Raw genomic sequence first — 14,224 nt, forward strand, 5'->3', positions numbered from 1 at the left:
AACCAGGGTGGCCACATCCTCTGAGCCTGCACAGAGGCTCTGACCATGGTTTTCTCAACAGCAACACTACTGATATTTGGGGCTGGATATTTCATTGTTTGGGGGCGGGGCGGGGGGTGCTGTTCCGTGCCTTATCCTGGGCGATACTCACTAGATGCTGGTAGCACATTCCTCCCTATCCCCAGTAGTGATAGTAAAAAATGTCTCCAGATCTTGTCAAATGTTCCCCGGGGGACTAAATGATCCCCTATTGAGAACTACTGAGCTGGAGGAAGCCCGACCTGCCTCGGGTCCCAGAGAGCCCCGAGAACCACCCTCCCCAGTGCTGCTCTCGGGCTCCTCTGAGTACGTCCAATAGTCACGCTGTGGAGCTCCGGAAGGCGGGGCTTATGCAGATGCGAAGCGGGTTTAACCGGGAGGTGGGCGGGTTTATGCAGATGAGGGGCGGTGCCTGCATGTTGATTAGCCGGGCCCGCTGCGGACGCGGCTGGGAACCCAGCGGGTCCCCTGCGGATCAGCCTGAGGTGGCACCTCTCTCCCCCCCACTCCTCCCTAGGTCCCTCCCCTCCTAGATCGCCCTCCACCGTTACCCTCATTCATTTCCCCCTCCTCTTCCCGCGCCAGTGCCCCTGTAGACGAATATCTCCACTCGTGGATCCCCTGCGTTTCTCTCCTCCCACCGCAAACCCCGCGACCTCCAGCAGCCCGCCCCCGCGGGCCCGATCCTGCCTGCTGACTCCCTCCGCAGCCTCCTCAGCCTTCCCGCTCTCCTCAGGGCTCCCGCCACTACACCCCGCTTGTCCGCCCTCGGGCTTCCCGGTTTCCTACCTTCCCTCCCCCTCGGAGCCCCCTCGCCGTGGGCAGCCGGCATGCAGGTGTCTATCGCGTGTACTGAGCAGAACCTTCGCAGCCGGAACAGTGAGGACCGTCTGTGCGGACCCCGGCCGGGCCCCGGGGGCGGTAACGGTGGGCCTGTCAGCGGGGTGCACGGGAATCCTCCAGGAGGAGGAGGGTCGGGCCCCAAGGCCCGGACCGCAGTGGTCCCCCGACCCCCAGCGCCCCCTGGGGTCCTCCGAGAGAGCACCGGCCGAGGCACTGGCATGAAATACAGGTATGGGGGTGGCCGGGCAGCCCGCCCAATCTCCCCTTTCCTGACCCCTGAGGCTTCCTGAGATGCCCCAGGACCCCCTCAAACTTCGCTAAGAAGGTCCCGGCGCATTCTCTCTCTTCTTCCCGGCACCCGCACTCCCTTACTTGGTCCCTCTCTTGGTCTCCGTCGATACCCCTACTGGGAGAAATTCAAGTTTACCAAGGTTGATCCGGTCCTGTCAGAGCCTGGGAATGCTCCTGAGCTTTTCTCCTTACCCCCAGGAAAGCCAGGGATGCATGGATCCCCAGGGTGCCTCCCCAACCCCTCCCCCCCCTCCCTCAGTGTCCTTGGATCCGTGTCCTGGGAAGAGGGAGAAGGAAAGGGCTTCTCACTCTGGCCTGCTCAGGGTGCCTGACCCAGATACCGCCCCCACCTGCCCTGCCCATGGGCCCAGTGTCCTGCGACCTATCTTGGTGGGGACAGGAAGTTGGAAAGATGGACCACATCTCTCAACCCCATGCTGAGGAACAGGGGTCAGGTGGGGAAGGTGGACTGTAATGTAACCAACTTTATCTCAGAGAACTGCTGGGCTCTCAGAACTGGCAGGGGGGCAGGAGGAGGAGGAGAGGGGCTCCTGCCTGGGCGTGAGCTGAGATCACCCAGCTGAGCCGACCTGGCTTTGTCAGTTGAGGAGTTTGATCCCTTCCATGTGGCAGCTCTGCTTGGGAGCTGATTACCTGAGTGGGGGCTTGGGAGGAGGGGTCTTTCTAGTTCAGAGACAGACTTCACAAGCCCACAGGAGCAGAGGGAGTGGAGAGAGGAAGAGGGAGAACTGGCCTCTCCTGTCATACTCCCCAGCCAGGTGTCCTGTCTACCTTTGTTGGAGTCTCATCTGCCTAGGCTATCCAGGGACCCTTGCTTGAGTAACTGAATTTGACTTGGTTAACTCCTCCCACTCTGGTGTCTGCCCTTTAGCATAGCACTCTGTCTGAAGGTCTGTTTTCACAAACTCATCACACTCAGCTAGTCACATTTCTCCCAGACCCCGACTCCACACATGCCAGCGATGACTCGAACACAGACAAAACTCCACCAGCAGAAACACAAACCAAGCAGTACATCTTCAATGTGATAGGAAGGAAGATAAGCATTTTACAGTGTATCCAGAGGAACAGTCACTTATTGGTTCACTTATGCTATGGGCATAGCACTGCCCAAGTCGGTAGCCCCACTGGGTCTAGTTTTGGACTGAGACACCCTGAGGGCTTCTCATCCTGGAAGGAGAGGAGCTGGGGGCCGATCGTGTATGTTCCTAATGGAAGCTCCACACCTTCCTGCTACTTCTGTCTCCTGCAGAAACCTAGGAAAGTCTGGTCTTCGTGTGTCCTGTCTGGGCCTAGGTGAGTTAGAAGAAAGGTTTAAGGGAAGGGAGTTCTTTCATGGCTTGCATCCCACAGTTCTCACATACCTGGCTTCTCTCTTGCAGGTACCTGGGTCACATTTGGTTCTCAGATCTCGGATGAGGTATAAGTGATGGGACCTAGAAGCAGGGTGAGGGGCTATGAGGGAACCAGAACAAGGGGAAATGGACTTGGGTAGGGGTTTGGACAACAAGCACAGAGAATGGTGAATGGGACATGAGGCTAGAGGATGAGAAAAGGGAAGAGAATGTAGAAATCAAGGCTAAGGTGCTACAGTGCAATGAGGGAGGTAATTGAGGGGCCAGTGGATAATCTCTAACTCTTTCTCTCACCTCCCTAGACAGCAGAGGACGTGCTGACAGTAGCCTATGAGCATGGTATAAACCTGTTTGACACCACCGAAGTGTATGCAGCTGGAAAGTAAGGACTGGGGCGAAAGAGCTAAGTTATATTTAGAAGACTGAGAGAACATCAGGGCTTCATGTTTTCCATCTCAAGAACGCTGGGAATTCTGCCAACACTAAGTTCTATCCTTTTAGCCAGTGGGCCCCCCGAAACATTATGGAAATCATGGTCCCAAACATCAGCTTAGAGGGCAATGGGCATACTGTGCAGTCAAAATAAAATAAAACCAACAAATATATCTTGAGCATCAATTATGTGCAACGGCGTGGGGAGTATAAATCTAAATTTTCAAACACACCGTGCCATATCACACACCCCTGGCTTCACACTGGGAGTAGCCAAAACCTGCGTGACCCACCCCTACCTTTTCTCCACATGGCAAACTTCTGCTCATCCTCAAGACTTGGCCAAATGTCTGCTTCTCCCGGAAGCCTTCACCCAATTCCCCACTAGCCCCTCAGTTCCTAAAGCACTTTACACTGGCCTCTGACACACCATTGTCAATCACTGGCTCATGTAGCCATATTTGCTGCTCAACTGGGATGCTCCTCCTCCTATGAAATCTGTTTTCTTTTTCCCCGTGTCACCTAAGTACCTACGCAGAGCCTAGCACGGAGTAGGTATTACTTGTGGGATAACATCAATATGCCCTCAAAAAGCTCCCAGTCTAAGTAGTTAAACAAACCAACCAAAACGATAGGGAGATATGAAAGAATGAATAACAGTCCACCATTACTTAAGACTTAAGCTCATAATTATGTCTCAAAGAATTGTGCAGCCCAGTGACTTTCAACCTTTTTCATCTCATGGCACACATAAACTAATAACTAAAATTCTGCGGCACAAAAAACCCCCACAAACTTTGGGGGGGCCAATATGACCAAAAAATATGTATAATTTTGATTCATTCACAGTGATGGCCATTATTGTGTTGGCTGTTGTCATTTTTTTATTTGACAATTTAAGGGAAATGAGGCCAGTGCCCGGACTAAATAGTCAGCTATTACATGTTTTAGAAATTCCTGTGGCACACCGGTTGAAAATCATCAGTAAGAGCTATGGAAGCTAACAAGGACTGACCATAGTCTATAGTAACCAGCGAACATTTTCTATTTCCCTCAGAGGCAGAATCTGAGCTAAGCTTTGAAGGATAGGTGGGATTTTGTAGACTCAAGGGGATGGGGCAACACAAATGGTTGGAACCAGTGTCTCCTTGTCCCACTCCCCTCTTCCTACTCTATCCCTTTCGAACTCAGAACAGAGCTTGGTGCATAATTGATGCACAGTTGATATATGTTGAACGATTGAATGAAAGCTATATGACTATACCCCTAGTTCCAGGAGCTTCTTTTATTTAGTCCTGGATGGGGCTGACAGCCCATTGGACTCCTGGTTTATTCTTCACTTAACAAGAGAGGAAATTAGTTGAAGGGAAACATGAGGAAGAGGGGAAGGAACTGATCCACCTTGGAGGGCCAGTGCATCTACATTGTCTTTCTTCCAGGGCTGAAAGAACCCTAGGCAACATCCTCAAGAGCAAAGGTTGGAGGTGAGACTGTGTTTTGGGGGGATTGCTAGGGACATAATCATCAAAAGTCCTTTTCTTGCTGGTTCTCCCATTTCTCTTTCTCCAGGAGATCAAGCTATGTCATCACCACCAAGATTTTTGGGGGAGGACAGTAAGTGGCTGCCCCACTATAAGTGGGGAAACGATCTACAGAGGTGTATGGTGTATGGGATGGGGGTGGTGACGGCTGTCCCCATATTTGCTACCCCAGGTCTACATCCCACCTGTGAGAACCCATGCAATCCCAATTCCTCATGGTGCAGGCCAGCCCTGGTCTCCTACCTGTGTCACATCTCATCTTTGACTTACCTTTTCCTACAGGGCAGAAACTGAGCGAGGCTTGAGCCGCAAACACATCATTGAGGGTGAGAGTTAGAGACTAGGAACCTGAAGTGGCTTGGTATGGAACCCAGAGGAGTTGGGAACATTCTCTGAAGCTCCTGAGTTAGAGGCTTTGAATAGGGGAACTGGGATTTAGACGGCCATGGCAAAATGGTGAGATCTGAATTCTTCAGAAACTGAAACTAAGGTACTTAACCTTCCTCTCCTCATCCCTACCCCAGGCTTGCGAGAATCTCTGGAACGTCTCCAGCTGGGATATGTGGACATCGTCTTTGCTAACCGCTCAGATCCCAACAGTCCCATGGAGGGTAAAAGCAGCACCCCAACTCTGAGAGTCCTCCAAAACTGAGCACTTCTCAAACCTCAACAGGAAGCCAGCCCTTGCTCAGGAGGCCTCCCACGCTCCACAGTGGAGGCTCAGACCCCAGGACTTAGACAGGGAGGGAGGCAAAGAGCAGAAAGCAACCTCTCTGACTCCACAGAGATGCCTGGGGTCTTGGTGGGGCAGGCAGAGATCTGCAGATCTGGAGTCCTGGATGCCAGGGATCTGGCAGTAAGGCTCTCCTCTCCCATATGCCTAGAGATTGTTCGAGCCATGACCTATGTCATCAACCAGGGCCTGGCTCTATACTGGGGGACATCCCGATGGGGGGCTGCAGAAATCATGGTGAGTGTGCAACCCCACTTTCCCCTGTCCCACAATTGATTCCCATTTTTCACATGGCCACTCCAAACCCCACTCTATTGGAGGAGGAGGAGTGGAAGAAAATGGAAAGAATGCTTCCCCACCCCAGCCCTCTCTCTTTCCCACCCCACTCAGGAGGCCTACTCTGTGGCCAGACAGTTCAATCTGATTCCTCCAGTGTGTGAACAAGCAGAGCACCATCTGTTTCAAAGAGAAAAGGTGGAGATGCAGCTGCCAGAGCTCTACCACAAGATTGGTTCGAAGCCCCCTCGTCCCTACCTTTCCCTCGGGCTCAGCATCACCTTGATTCCTTTCCCCACATCTAATCCTCTTCCTCTTAGGTGTTGGCTCAGTCACCTGGTCCCCTCTGGCCTGTGGCCTCATCCACAGCAAGTATGATGGGCGAGTCCCAGACCCCTGCAGGGCCACCATCAAGGTTTGATCTTGGGGCTCAGGTGGCAGGACTGGCCTATTTTGGCTGTTCTGGGGTGGGGGTGGGGGGGTCTTTTGCTGATTCTCTTTGGCCTCCAGGGTTACCAGTGGCTCAAGGACAAAGTGCAGAGTGAGGATGGCAAGAAGCAACAAGCCAAAGTCATGGACCTTCTACCCATAGCTCACCAGCTGGGCTGCACTGTGGCACAGCTTGCTATTGGTGAGACACTGCCAACCCTGGACCCTGCAGAGGCCTTGTCTCCTTCGGAGAAACTCTCAAACCCAAGAGAGGTTTGTCCTGAGGGAGAATCCTCTTCCTCAGAGACACTTCTGAAGTTCATATGTTCATTCTTATCCATCAGTTCTCTTGCTTTCCTCCTCTGGCTTCAGCGTGGTGTCTCCGCAGTGAGGGTGTCAGCTCCGTCTTGCTGGGGGTGTCGAGTGCAGAGCAGCTGATAGAACATCTGGGTGCCCTACAGGTGAGCTGGGGAATCAGAGGCAGAGCCCATCTCTGTCCCCTCCCCAGGAGTCAAGGCCTCATTGTCCAACCCAAAGTGAGGACTCACTACAAGGCCCTCACTTTGCAGATGAGAAGTTCCAGGCTGACAAGGCAAAACGGGCACAGCTGTGACTCTTTCCCTGCACTTGGTCCTCTAAGTGCAGGCCCTCAAACTTCAGATCCTTCTTCAGTGACCCAACCACCCCATTCTCCTCCAGGTGCTGAGCCAGCTGACCCCGCAGACGGTTGTGGAGATAGACGGGCTCCTGGGGAACAAACCACATTCCAAGAAATAGTCTGTCGGGGGCGCAGAGTCCCAAATCTGGAGCCGCTACACGCCTGCCCACCCAGAACTGTTTCCCGGAAGCCAAACCCCTCCAGCTCCAGATCCCTCCACGCAGCTGCCAGAGCCAAGTGGTCCCGCCCACTAACGAGTTCCGGCTTCGATAATCTATACGCATGAACAAAGCCATATCCTTCCGCAGTGGGGCTTGAGAGGAAAAGTAGGCCGCTGCTCCCTTCTGCGTTCTTCCAGGCCTTTTTGCTAATACCAGGCATGAGCTACTGGGCCATCCCCTCTTTGCCATTTGGTCTCCCCTCTTTCTCTTTTACCCCAATAGCCGAGGGGGTAAAAAAAAGCTAAACGGTAGACATACGTAACGCAGATTACCTCAAAAGTGGCTCTTGAAATGTCATTCAGGGGTATAACCTAACAAGTGAGTTGTGATGTCATCTGGGCCAAAGGAAAATGGGGTTCTTTCGTTATGCCGTTATGCCGTTATGCCGTACAAAGGAAGCCAGGCTGGTCCTGGCGGGAACTAAATGATAATCTTTGGGAACCCAGGACCCTGCCTCCCAGCCAGGAGGTGAAGGAGGGCTTAAAACTGGAATTAGTGTTAAAACGTTGTTTCTGACAAAGGTAGAGAGAAAATTGATGGCAGATGTATAGCTGGGCCAGGGCAGTCCTTGGGAGGCGGCTGGGCTGTGCGTCACAGGAAATAGTGACAGCCTTTAGGTCAAAGCAGGGATACGGGGCTAACATAAAAGGGTCTGGGGATAGACTTTTGAGCCAGGACTTCTACCTGGCTTAGGGGGAATGCAATAATCTTAAAGCAATAATAATGGCCTCTCTTCTGTAAGACCTTCCAGGGAATTGTAAATAAAATCTCAACCTAATCCTTCCTCAATCACTGTCTGAAATTGCAGGGGGTGGGCGGTTAGGGTCTCAGTCTCAGGTATCTGGCCTTCTAGCCCCAGCCATTAGAAAGCTCCAGTACTAGCTTTCTCTCCACTGTTCGTTTACCCCAGAGACCCAAGCATTGTGCTCCTAGGCACCACTCTCATCAAGGGCCCAGCACCAAACTACTTGGGCCCCAGTTTTTTTCCTTCCTTCCTTCCTTCCTTCCTTCCTTCCTTCCTTCCTTCCTTCCTTCCTTCCTTCCTTCCTTCCTTTCCTCCTTCCATTGCCACATTCCTTAGAACCCAGAGAGATCTGGCTTCGTCGTCTTTTTCCTCCCCCTGACACCACAGCCCTTGTTTTGTTTTGAAAGTTATATTAGCCACACTTTTGGTTTTATACTCCTTAATTTCACTCTTGCCTGATACCCACACATACTAAGGAACGAGTTTCTTGTGGTTTTCTTGTGGCTGAATGGGAGGGCTGTTCTGAAGTTGAGGCTTTGGGATTTGGTGAAGGAGAGGTAAAATGAAAACTGGTCTATGGTTGAGATGATACAGAGAAGGGCAATGAGTTATCGTTGGAAAAAAAGGAAAACGTGTGAGGATGGCAGAAAAGCAGAATCGAATGGGATTATGTCAGATACAGCCCCTTAGTCTTCCCCAAAGAACTCTGATTTCCCTGAGACAGAAAGTGGGTGGAAAGTTACAACCTTTAAAGATCACAAGGCAGGGAAGAATGTGCTCTGCTTTTCTTAAAATACAACTTTGCCATGCCCGGGTGGCTCAGTTGGCTGGAGCATCCTCCGGTACAGGTTACGGGTTCGAGTTCCAGTCAGGGCACATAACTAGGTTGTGTGTTTGGTCCCCAGTCGGGGGGGCATGCGGGAGGCAGCCAATCCATGTTTCTCTCACATCAATGATTCTCTCGCTCTCCCTTCCTGTCACTTTAAAAATCAATGAAAACATAACTTCGGGTGAGGATTAAAAAACAACCACCACCTCACCATCTCCCTGCTACCCATCCTCACCCCTGATCGTGAAGCGGGGAGAGCAATTTCCAAAAGAGAAAAAGCAGCATACCACTTTCTGGATTAGCAACCAACTGGATCAACTAATGAATACTTACATACCATTCCTATCATCTTCTACTCATTTTGGAAGACTGTGGAGGAAACAAGGAGGTAAAATGTGTGACTAAACTATCATTAGTTTTTCTGTAACAAACATACATGAATTTATCAATTCAAAATAGTCCTCTCTTACATAACTACCTTGGAGGGTTATGCACTTATTTTAAAAATGTCTCCTCCATTGCTCAGAACATTTTAAAAAGCTCCTTATTATGCCCTTCAGAGGCAGTTTAGAAACCCCTTGCAAGAAACCTTCCTTTATTGTCACACCTCATTCACCACATTTATCATTCACCTCATTCATTCATTTTTAACTGTATGTTTTTAATTGACTTTAGACAGGAAGGGAGAGGGAGAAAAAAAGCATTGGTTACCTCTGGTACACACCCCAGGGACCGAACCTGCAACCTGGGTATGTGCCCTGACTGGGAATCAAACTGGCGACCTTGCAGTGTATGGGACGACACTCAACCAACTGAGCCACACCAGCCAGGCAACTTCATCCCTTAATTTAACAAACATTTACTGAGTCCTACTATGGGATACAATGGTGAACAAAACCAGACTCAGAAGAACCTTCATGGAACTTACAAATGGGCAAAACAAACAAATAGCACCCAAACAGAAACTTCAGTTGTCCAAAGGCCAGAGAAAGGCTGCACTGAGAGCCGACAGACAAGTAGGTGTTACTAAGGTGAAAGGAGAGGGTGAGGGGAACCGCATACAAGAAAGCCTTGCAGCAGAAAAGAACATCCGATCCAAAGATCTCCAAAGCCAGAGTGTCTAAGGACAAAGAGGCAGTGGAAGCAGAATGTGAGACACGGGTGGGTTCAGAACATACAGTGACTTAGAGGGCACTCTAGAATATTCTTTATCTTAAGGACAGTAAGAAACTTTCTAGATCAATTATCTATTGATACACAAATCACCTCCAAAATTTAGTGGCTTGCAACATCTAAACACAATTTTCTTCATCATTTTTTTTTTCATAATTCTGTGGGCTGGTTGTAGATTTCTGGATTTGGATAAAAAAAGAAGTAGGAGACAATGGAAGAGATGCTGATTTGGACAAGGAGGTCATTGGTTTGGGTCCTTGAAGATAAATAAGAAAGGAGGAGCAAGTGACTGGATATCCAGGTCTGAAGCTTAGAGAGGCTTTAATTGTGAAACACGTTGGGAGCATTTATATAATCAAATCTACCCTAAAAGTTTAAGATTTAATCACCAACTGGGGATATTAAAATATGTGAGATCTCTGAACACCACCCCAAAGAGAATTTCCAAAACAGTTTTGAATTATGACAGCATCACTGAAATAAGTAGGTAGCTTCCCCCAAGTGACCATAAAGACAATACAACTTAGAAGTTCTGAAATGTTTGCTTACAGATAATGATATACCCCCTCACAAAGATTACCCGCTAAGGTTTTAACAATGTAGTTAAAAAGCAAAACCAACTCCACATGGCCTATTACTGCCAGTAAATGCATGGGTCTAGAAAAACCCATCTGGTATTGACCCAGAGAGATGGGGGTTGAAAATGTTGGGTAGTGAGAAGTTAAAATGAATACAATCTAGGCTGGGGGCACAGGATAATAATTATAGCTAATATGTGGCATTTACTCTGTGCTAGGCACCGTTCTAAGCACTTTACATATATGAGCTCATTTACTCCTATTAGTATCCACATTATATAGATGAGGAAACCAAGGCCCAGAGAAGTGAAGTAACTTTGCTCAAAGTGTCACAACTAGTAAGTGGTGGTGGTGGCTGGGATATGAACTCAAGTCAGCTGGCTCTAGATGTTACCCTCCACCCCAGAACCTGGATTGCAGGTCCAGGAGAGGAGGGTGAGGAGGCAGCTGGGGATGGGTGTGGCACCATGAGGGAATGTGGGCTGTGAGTACCATGTCCTGTTTACCTGTGAGGGAAGTCAGACCCCTGAGTCAGAACTCATGCTGGGCTGTTTTGCTGGAGTCATCATGGTGTGTGGGTGTCCAGGCCTGACTACTCTGGAAGGAAAGGATTCCCAGGATTCCTAAGGCCATGGTCCTGAAATCTAAGTCGCCCCAAAGACTGAGATGTCAACTGGTAGCTGTTTGAGAAGAAAGAAAACTGGGGAGCCAGCCTTCCCAGAGCACGGTGAGTGTGTGTGTGTGTGTGCGTGTGTGTGTGTGTGTGTGTGTGTGTGTGTGTGTGTGTGTGATGTATATACCAAGGTGAGCTGCGGGCAGAATGAGTTTCTGCCAGGCAGCATCCGTTCAAACATCCAGGAGCCCACTAAAGATGGGGCAGAATGAGCACTGCCCCTGGCTGAGGAAGCTTGCTTGGATGGGGCTGTGCAAGTGTAACCAGCTGAGCGGACAGGTGCAAGGGACTGGAGAGACCCGTGCCGTGGCTGGGTGGGCTCAGGAAGAGGATGGGGGGTTGCAGCAGGTAGAATTGGAGCACAGGCTTTGTGCCGGGAGGTTGAAGGAAGGTGTGTAGGGAGTAGAGGGCTGTGTACCTCTTATCTCCCCGGCTCCCCAGTCCTGGCATCACTTTGGCCTCCTACCCCATCCCCGGACCAGCTCGGCCAGCGTTGACATTCCCGGCCTCCGGCCTTCGCCGCCCCCACACATGCCGCCGCAGGGAGCGGCCCGACCACTGCGTGACGCCTCGAGGGGCGGGGTCTCGTTTTTAAAAGGGGCCAGACGCGGCGGCGCCCGCCCCAAGACCCGACCCGGGTCACAGGGAGGGCTAGTTCGTGCTGCCCACGGCGTCAGCCGCGTTAGCGACACCCTCGAGTCCGCGGCGGGCAGCATGCAGCTCCTGGTGAAGGTGCCATCTCTTCCGGAGCGGGGAGAGCTGGACTGCGACATCTGCTACCGGCCCTTCAACCTCGGGGCCCGCGCGCCTCGCCGCCTGCCCGGGACGGCGCGCGCCCGCTGCGGCCACAAGCTCTGCACCGCCTGCCTGCGCGAGCTGGCGGCGCGCGGCGACCGCAGCGGAGCGGCCGCGCGCGTGGTGCGCTTCCGCCGCGTCGTCACGTGCCCCTTCTGCCGCGCGCCCACCCCGCTCCCGCGCGGCGGGGTCACGGAGATCCCTGTCGACCCGGACTTGTGGTCGCGATTGGAGGAAAAGGCGCGGGCTGAACGTGAACCTGATGAGGCTGGTAGCCCGGGCAGGGAAGGTGGCGACGCCGACCGAGAGGCCGACGAGGAGGAAGAGAGCGACAAGGGGTCGGGGCCGAGGAGCGCGGGGTGGCGCGCGTTCCGACGGCTCTGGGACAGGTTGCTGTCGCCCGCGCGCCGCTGGCGGCGCCCGCTGCCTAGCAACGGTGAGGGGCCACCCCGGGAGGCTCCTGAGACGGGGGTTGGGGGAGAGAATGCCCAGGTTTAGACTGCATCTTCCCGCTGCCACTAACCCTTCTTCTTTCCCCCAGTTCTGTACTGTCCGGAGATCAAGGACTTGGCCCACATGACTCGCTGCACGCTGTAACCCCGAGGCCCGGAAGCTGAGGCCGAAGGAAGGTGGGGAAGGAAGGTGGGAGCTGCCTTCCAGGGCGTGCTGTAGTACCAGGGGTTGATGCCGAGGCTACCCCCTCTCCCATCCCAGGATTGGCACTGACGAGGAAGTGCAGCCGAGGGCAGGAGGGAACGCCCTGGGAGGTGTTGATGCTGAGCTGGGGAGGCTCCTAGACGAATCGCCCCCATCTGCTGACTGTGCCAGCCATACATATTTAGGATAGAGTGGCCCAGGGATGATAAAAACAAAGTCTATGTACCCGTGGGAAGAAGACAGACTGTTTCCTTAGCTGTGACTTGGCTTTTGTCCAGGGCAACTCTGGTGTGTGGGAGCAACAGGTCCCATTTTAGCAATTCTATGTCAATGGTTTGAAAATTTCAAAAAAATAAAATAAAATGGAACAGGACAGAGGCTGATTTTCATGTCATGTTAATCTCACTTCTCTACCACTAAGAGACATGAGAAAAATAAGCCGTTTGGTTTGGCTCCACCCCACCCCCCGTGCTGATATGCCCACTGTCGCCCCACTCCCAGTACTGTATTCCTAAAATTATCCAGATGCCTCTGTCCTGCCTCATTTCAGAACCCCCCTCCAACCTGTTAGGGCAGGTATCAGAAGGTCCAAAGAACATTCATCTGAGGCACCTAATGAGGGCCTATCAAGGATAGAAAAGAGACATTTGGTAAAGGCATCAGATCTTAAATCCCATCAGTACCTTATAGTACATAGTCAGTGGGGGCTTGTTGGAAGTGCTGTCTCAAGATTCCACTTCACTTGCTGAATCAGAACCTGCATTTTAACAAGAACCCCAACTGATCTATGTACACATAAAAATTTAATTGTCAGCCCAGGTCCTAGGTGCTCTAGAATGTTACCATCTATAGGTGAAATATTTAGAACACAAATGGTATTGAATAAATTATATACTATTTTATTGAAGGTTCTAAAGTGACATTCTGTTGCTGAAGAAATCTGAATTCATGTGCATAGTTGGATTTTCTCTGAGTTAAAAATGTGAATTTAAACCATATTTTGGTTTTTCCTGTCCTTAAGTCTCAGCGTAAATGTTCCCTCTTTTGGGAAGCCTTTTTCAGCATTCAGCCTGGTGTTGCCCCTTCCCTCACCTTCTGTAGCACAATGCCTTGTTTTATGTTCTTTGCTTTTATTTTCAGACAGTATGTGTTTTGTTGGTGTCCCTACTAAAGTGTAAGCTTCATGAAAGTAATGACTGACTTGTGACTATTTTATCTCCAGTGCCAACAACAGTGTTAATGCATAGTATGTACTCAATAAATGTTTGTTGAACCTTATCTTTTATTTTTTAACATTCAAAAATTGACCTCTCTCAGCTGTGTTTGTTGAATTTTATCTTTCATTTTTTAACATTCAAAAACTAAGTGTCCGACCTCGCTCAGCTTCTGAGCAGCCCTGGTAGTGAACGATACATGTCAAAGAAGTGTCTAGCAGTTAAAATACTTAGCAAGCTATGGAGGTCTGACCCCCCACGCCCCAACTCTTAAAAAAAAAAAAAAGACGCAATTCTTCACACTTGGGACTGAACCCGTGGAGCTTTGGTGACCTCTACTGACTCTTGTGGGAACTAAGCATGGGAAGGATGGAGGTGGAAAGGATGATCAAAAGGATGAATAGAAGGCAGTTCTGAATTGCAGCAGGCAACCCCTCACACACTTCTGTCCAGAATCCCTGCTATCTCTCTGACCTCAACCTGAGGCCTGTATAGGTATCCTGCTGCTCACCCTCCATCTCTAAACTGAGCTCATCACATTAGGATTGGGGTTGGAAAAAGCCTTGGAGTTTTAATTGATGATCCAAGAAATAAAAAAGAAAAAGGTAGTCACAAGGTTTTTAAAAAGAGAAAAAGATAGATAATATGAAACAGCAAAATCCTTTCTTTCCTTATCCCTCCCCCCAGTCAAAGAACTCCCACTCAAAAACAACAGAGCACA

General features: G+C 50.7%; 2 protein-coding genes across 5 annotated transcripts; both read left to right on the plus strand.

The window, feature by feature from the left end:
* The first annotated feature begins 724 nt into the window (after positions 1–724).
* On the plus strand, positions 725–6,876 carry KCNAB3 (potassium voltage-gated channel subfamily A regulatory beta subunit 3). 3 transcript variants are annotated; one of them, XM_054709395.1, is made up of 15 exons: positions 725–966; positions 1,012–1,111; positions 2,447–2,490; positions 2,577–2,614; positions 2,852–2,931; positions 4,421–4,465; positions 4,551–4,595; positions 4,805–4,848; positions 5,047–5,133; positions 5,407–5,492; positions 5,646–5,766; positions 5,852–5,946; positions 6,042–6,162; positions 6,333–6,421; positions 6,660–6,876. In XM_054709395.1, the coding sequence occupies exons 1-15, from the start codon at positions 870–872 to the stop codon at positions 6,735–6,737; spliced, it is 1,170 nt and encodes a 389-aa protein (XP_054565370.1). In that variant the 5' UTR covers positions 725–869; the 3' UTR covers positions 6,738–6,876. The 3 variants fall into 3 exon arrangements, with proteins under 3 accessions (XP_054565370.1, XP_008151713.2, XP_054565371.1); XM_008153491.3 differs by having other exon boundaries at positions 725–1,111; XM_054709396.1 differs by lacking the exon at positions 5,047–5,133.
* Positions 6,877–10,687: 3,811 nt separating this feature from the next.
* Positions 10,688–12,264, plus strand: RNF227 (ring finger protein 227). Of its 2 annotated transcripts, none has more exons than XR_008554826.1 (2): positions 10,688–10,891; positions 12,174–12,237. XR_008554826.1 is itself a non-coding variant. In XM_054709710.1 (2 exons), the coding sequence occupies exons 1-2, from the start codon at positions 11,369–11,371 to the stop codon at positions 12,227–12,229; spliced, it is 756 nt and encodes a 251-aa protein (XP_054565685.1). In that variant the 5' UTR covers positions 10,954–11,368; the 3' UTR covers positions 12,230–12,264. The 2 variants fall into 2 exon arrangements, 1 of the variants encoding a protein (XP_054565685.1); XM_054709710.1 differs by lacking the exon at positions 10,688–10,891 and adding an exon at positions 10,954–12,068 and having other exon boundaries at positions 12,174–12,264.
* The last annotated feature ends 1,960 nt before the right edge of the window (positions 12,265–14,224 follow it).

Source organism: Eptesicus fuscus, chromosome 20 (assembly GCF_027574615.1).
Source record: "Eptesicus fuscus isolate TK198812 chromosome 20, DD_ASM_mEF_20220401, whole genome shotgun sequence".
NCBI classification, from domain to species: Eukaryota; Metazoa; Chordata; class Mammalia; order Chiroptera; family Vespertilionidae; genus Eptesicus; species Eptesicus fuscus.